At 48.9% G+C, this 6341-nt stretch overlaps 1 protein-coding gene across 1 annotated transcript; it reads right to left on the bottom strand.

Annotated features, from left to right (window-relative positions):
• Window positions 1-3168: 3168 nt before the first annotated feature.
• Window positions 3169-3945, bottom strand: LOC124161436. Its single transcript, XM_046537754.1, has one exon. The coding sequence runs from the start codon at window positions 3943-3945 to the stop codon at window positions 3169-3171; it is 777 nt and encodes a 258-aa protein (XP_046393710.1).
• Between the last annotated feature and the right edge of the window lie 2396 nt (window positions 3946-6341).

The raw sequence follows: 6341 nt of genomic DNA, 5'->3' as shown, positions 1-6341 counted from the left end.
ATAATCAATGACTAAGTATGCAAATGCCATCACAATAATGCAAAACAATGAAATAAAAATTCAAATGGGAAATCAAGTTATGTAGTTTTTAAAATGTTTGGGAAATGGACTCTTTGGGATTTGCGGAGAGGCCTTAAAGGAGGAATTTTACTAGTGTGACAATCACTATTAACACTTTGAGGTCCTTCTTTAAAGGGGACAACAAACACTGACTCTTCTACATAGTCACAATCTGCACCTGCATTAGATACAAAAGCAGGTTTAATTCGGTCAATTGACACTACCACTTTGCGCCGCTGCATATCTAACTTAAAGGTCTTTGGTCCTCGGGAGAGAACTTGGAATGGGCCGTCATAAGGGGGGACTAAGGTGCCATGAAGACGATCGTCACAAACACATGGGAACACTTCTCTAACTCGGGAAAAACAAACACACTATGGGAGCGATGGCGCTTAACTGGCTGGGGGCAGAATCTTCGGAGGCTATCTTTCAGGCCGGCCACATAGTCCATTGTCGCTGCTCTCGGGCGGGGAAAGGAACTCCCATGGAAGGTGGAGAGTGAGCCCATATACCACTTCCGCAGGAGTGGCTTGCAGGTCGTCTTTCCAGGCAGTACGCAGACCCAACATGACCGCAGGAAGGGCCTCTGTCCACCGTTGCTCACCGTGGCAACGAATCGCTGCTTTGAGTTGGCGGTGGAATCGCTCCACCATCCCATTGGCCGTGGGGTGGTGAGCCGTCGTCCGGAAATGTTGAGCACCGGATAGCTTTAGGAGCTGGTGGAAGAGGTCGCTTTGGAACTGCCGGCCTTGGTCAGTGGTGATGCGCCGGGGGGTTCCAAAGCGGGATATCCACTCCTGAAAAAATACTTTGGCAACGGTTTCGGCAGTAATATTGGCAATGGGATACGCTTCAGGCCAGCGGCTGAAACGGTCCACACAGGTTAGATTGTACCGAAAACCGTCACTATATGGGAGGGGTCCAACCAAGTCGATGTGCACGTGACTAAATTTGTTTTCAGCCAAGGGAAAATCACCTACCGGCGAGGATACATGACGGGTGACTTTGTTCCGCTGGCACTGAAAACATGAGCGGGCCCAGGCGCGGCAGTCTTTCCTAAATGATGGCCACACAAAACGCTCCGCCACTAGTCTGGTGGTTTGGCGGATTCCTGGGTGGGACAAGTTATGTAGCGAGTAAAACGCTTGTTTGCGGAATGGCTGGGTGAGGAATGGACGGGCGATATTTTGGGACACATCGCAGACTAGCGGAAGCGTCGAATCCGGGAAGTCAATATCCTTGAGCACAAGGGAAGAATTGGTGCGGAATTGGGCTACTTCCTTGTCCGTTTTCTGCGATTCTGCCAGCAGCTGGAAGTTCACTCCAGATGAAATTTGGTCCACACGCGACATGGCATCCGCCACAATGTTGTCCCGACCGGCCACGAACTGGATATCTGTTGTGAATTGGGCAATGAGGTCTAATTGTCTGAATTGACGGGGAGAGCACTTGTCCCGTCTTTGCGAAAAGGCGAATGTCAGCGGCTTATGGTCGGTGAAGATGGTGAAGTGACGTCCTTCCACCATGTGCTGACATTGGAGAACCGCCTTGTACACTGCCAACAACTCTCTGTCGTATGCACTATACTGCTTCTCGGCATCATTCAGTTTCTTCGTCCAGAAGGCAAGAGGCTGCCATCCATTCGGTGTAAGCTGTTGGAGGGCCGCTGCACCTGATTCGTTCGAAGCATCCGTGAAGAGCCCAAGGTCACATCCGGATGAGCCAATAGAGCGCACTGGCTGAGTGCCTTCTTGCAGCTGTGGAAAACAGATTCCAACTCAGGAGTCCACGGAATGTTGTCTTCACTTTTAGGACTATGCGAAAGGAGATCTGTGAGGGGGGCCTTTAATTCAGCGGCATTGGGGATGAATCGCCGGTAATAATTTAGCATCCCTAAAAACTGTCTCAACTTCCGGATAGTAGTAGGAACAGGGAAATTAAGGACGGCTTCGACTTTATCAGGAAGGGGACGTACGCCTTCCTTAAACACTGAGCATCCTAAAAAATTCACTTCCGACACTCCGAAACTGCACTTTGCGGGATTAATGACAATACCGAATTCCTTAAGCCGGTTAAACAACACTCTTAAATGAGTCATGCTCTTCCTCGTCTGAGGACGCCACTAGGATATCGTCGATATAAGCGTATGCGAAACTAAGTCCTTTTAGCACGTCGTCGACGAACCTCTGAAAGGTTTGCGCGGCATTACAAAGACCAAAGGTCATAAACGGGAATTCGAAGAGTCCAAAAGGTGTGACGATGGTCGTCTTCGGAATGTGAGCAGCATGCACCGGAATTTGGTGAAAAGCACGCACTAAATCTGTCTTAGAGAAAACTGTCTTCCCGCACAAGCTCTGGGCAAAATCCTCTATATGAGGGACCGGGTAACGGTCCGGCACTATCTTTGCGTTTAAGGCACGGTAATCGCCGCACAAGCGCCAATCATCTCCGCTTTTGGGGACTAAATAGAGGGCGGAGGACCAAGGACTGACAGATCTCCTCGCGATACCAGTCTTCACCATCAATTCCATCTCCCGCTTAGCAATGGCCAGCCTATCGGGAGCGAGACGTCGAGGTTTGGACTTAACTGGATGGCCCGAGGTCGTATGGATGTAGTGCTCCGTGGAATGCAGCACTCGCCGAGGGACGCCCGGCGGTCTGGTAATCTCTGGGAATTCTTCCAAGAGGCGGTGATATGGGGATGAACCACTTATAACGCGCACTCGGATCACCTCCCGAGGGGCAACCACGCAAGACAGAGTGTTGTGGCACTGTCCACTAGACGCCTCCGCGCAACATCCACTAAAAGTCCATAATGGCGGAGAAAGTCTGCACCGAGAATGGGTTGCGGCACATCCGCAACCACGAACTTCCATATCAGATCCCTCCGTAAACCAAGGGATTGGGAAAGCGTTACGCACCCGAACGTCTTTATAGGGGAATTGTTTGCTTCGACCAGATGAAAATCCGACTCTGGGCGTCGCTCCGTCAGGAATTTCACCGGATACACACAGATGTCGGCTCCGGTATCCACTAAAAATTCCTTGCGGGAAACACTGTCGTGGACGAAAAGGCGGTCGGATTTGTGCAGGTAGTCACCTGCTGCCATTACTGACTGCCCGAGTCGTTTCCCGGAGTATAAGTGCATGGATGCGTGCCCTTGGTGGCTCTCTCTCCGAAACGGCTGTGATACCAGCAAACGCAGTCCTGCCGGGACTGGTGAGGGGATCGGGTGCGGTTGCGCTGGCGGTCCCGGGTGCGGGAACGAGAGCGGGGCCGCGAATCACGCTCCATGGTGAGCGCGGCAACTTGCTGTGTAAGGGCCTCGATCTTGGTCATCAATCTCTCGAGCACCGCGCCGGAACCCACAGCGGCGATTTGGGCCGAGGGAGTCACCTCAGCTACTTTGTCCGCCAATGTATCGAGGTCGGTCAAGGTCATCTTGGCTTGGGTTACCAAGATGGCGTGCACATGCCGTGGCAGTCGGCTGAGCCAGACGGTGCGCAGAAAATCGTCTGGAATTGTCCCACCAGCTAGAAAACGGAGGTGGCGAAGGAACTGGGTAGGAGTGCGGCTACCGATCTCTTCGTTGTCCAAAAGCTGCTTGATGCGCTGATGTTCGGAGACCGATAACCGCCGGACGACCTCTTCCCGAAGTTTTGTATACTTATCAGCGGCGGGGGGATTAGTAATTATGTCCTCGACTTCTTGGGCGTACCGCGTATCGAGATGAGCCACCAATATCCAAAACTTATCACTGTCTTCCGTGATGCCTGCCATCCTAAAATGGCCCTCGAGTTGTGCAAACCACAAATTAGGTCTTTCCGCACAAAATGGCGGCACCCGCATGGCCATGCGACTAACTGCTTCAGAACCGGTAGCCATTTTTAAAGCGTCAAGAACCACAAAAACACTACAAAATTAAAATCACAGTTCCAAAACACAAAAAAACGACCACTTGCGCTTTTTCGAGGCGGTAAATAAAGAGCACGTTACGGTGAATAAGGAGCACGTTGCGGCTAAACCTCGCGATCACGTCGGGGTCACCACTTTGGGATATCGCGGTCGGTGCTATGAAAAGTTAATTAAATATCACAATTGAACTTTGTGTATCAATTTATTCGCCGCAGAAACGTACAGCCGCCAAAGCGGTATGGGCAGGTAACCAACGCGGTAATGGCGGACTGGCCCGGATGCTACTCGGTTGCGCTGCGGTTCGTGGCTGCCTAGTTTGGCCATCCCTCGCTGCCACCTCTGATGACTGGCGCCACCATCGCTGACAGCTGAGGGTCGTCAAGCGTTCTAGCTCTAAATATGGCCGCCACAGGTGGCCTAGAATAATGTATCGATCATAGAGTTTACATTACTAAGGAGGCCCCACTAGGTGGCGGTAGCAGTCATAATTTGAACACGGGTCCCGCGCATTAATTCAAGCTCCAACTTTTGCCACTTGTGGCGCGACCGACACTACTATTCCTTTCATTTGGCTTGTTGTCAGTGGCGGCTTATGAGTGATCGGCTGTTATCATCCTCTGTGAGCCGAGAATTTCACCGATTTTGGTGTTTTTTTAGTATTTCTCCACCAGTAAGATATTTACGAAATATCATGGGTAAATCTCGGTGTTTTGTGCCCGGATGCAGCTCCGGCTACGATTGGGAGCTGAGGGAAAATAAGCGGTTGGGGATACAGGACCTACGAACAGCCTAACCGACTTTGGCACCCTTCAAAACCTATGGTTTGACCCCTTGGTTTTTATGATTGCCCCACTTTTAACTCTATGACCTTTGACCCCCGTGGTGACCCTCGGAGGTCAATTAGTGAATAATACGGGTATTTGGACAATACCAATGACTTGGGAACCCTACAAAACCCATGGATCGACACCTTTGTTGGTATGCTATTCCTTTTGCCACCCTTATGACCTTGACGGTGGCCTTACTGGGTCAACGGTTGAATATTCGTAAATAAAAGTGTTATTTTCGGTTTTCTCGTGTCCGAAAACCTAAGAATTGACATATTGGTCAATGAAATTCACACTTCTGTCTATCTCGATTTTTTTAACATTGAAACCCCATAAGGCAAATTCAAATGTTTGGTTTGGACCCACTTTGTGAGGTCAAAAGGTCAAAATTGTAAAATTTTGCTTACACTCAACAAAACTTAGGACCTTTCCCCATGAGTGTGACAATTTTCATGAATATTGCTCGATGCAAAGTTACTAAAATTACAGGTCAAAAATGACACACGACCCTTGGGACAGTCTGTATGATAAAAATTCTTGCTATGGTCCTAATACCGGATCTGACCCGTCCCCAAGTGTGCCTAGGTGGTCTGGTAATGATGTCAACGAGTGCTCTTCTTTATGAGCTGCGCAGGAATCATTCTTAATTCTCTAAAACATAGGTGCCGGAAGTTTAAAGACATGGTTGATATCTATGGGCCCTCAAACTTAATTCAGGCTAGGGAAAGTTAACAGCGTTTCCTTACCCACTTATTCTTCCCTTCTCTCAACGTGAATTAGCGTACCGATTTTGTGATTACGTACATTTTCACCTCCAGGAAACTACATAAACTCACGGTGATATTTATATTTTCGTGGGCAGTTGACACGAACTTTATTTTTTAGCAATGAACGATTGAGACATGGATTCAAATTCGCCGCAAAGCGTGCCTCTCGCGGCCATATTAGGGTGCCTTCACAGCTCCGCGTTGCGTCGACGCCACGAGAGCTCCCGCTCCGCCAGCAAATTTTGCCCTTCACAGCTCTGCGTTGCGAAACGTGGATTCAAATTCGCCGCGTAGCGTGCCTCTTGTGGGCGTGTATTGCTTGGGAACAACCGGGGCTCGCTACATCAGCGCCGCTATTTGATGCGATCGGTGGGAATCACAGGAACCAAGGGAGTGGAGAATCCTGTGTAGAGTATTTATGGTATCGATGAATGAACTTTTTATCATATTTGTTTTTTATATTTGACAGTAATTCCCAGATTTAATTTTTAAAAGAGGGTCTGCTCCGTATCATATCAAAGGCAGATATTGTTAAAAAGTTCAAACACAAACATTCAAAAAGTAGGCTAATATGTTTTTAGTATTGGCTGAAATCAATATTTGGTCCACTACAACAACATTTGGGTAAAACCTACTGAGGTTGGTGCAGGATAGTACCTAGTCTATAAATCTATGTTTGTCGTTATCCGTAAAGGCAGAGTATGTGGGAAATTATTTTGTGCAAATAAGTAGGTACATGAGATGGTATGCTTGGTTCATTGAACTGAGAGCA

The sequence above is a fragment of the Ischnura elegans genome, chromosome 6, assembly GCF_921293095.1.
Source record: "Ischnura elegans chromosome 6, ioIscEleg1.1, whole genome shotgun sequence".
Taxonomy (NCBI): domain Eukaryota; kingdom Metazoa; phylum Arthropoda; class Insecta; order Odonata; family Coenagrionidae; genus Ischnura; species Ischnura elegans.
The sequence above is the reverse complement of the archived record's forward strand: the minus strand, read 5'-3'. Positions and strand labels throughout refer to the sequence as shown.

Excerpts from the sequence above, each read along its gene's own strand:
- LOC124161436 (XM_046537754.1), bottom strand. The coding sequence starts at position 3,945 with ATGGCTACCGGTTCTGAAGCAGTTAGTCGCATGGCCATGCGGGTGCCG.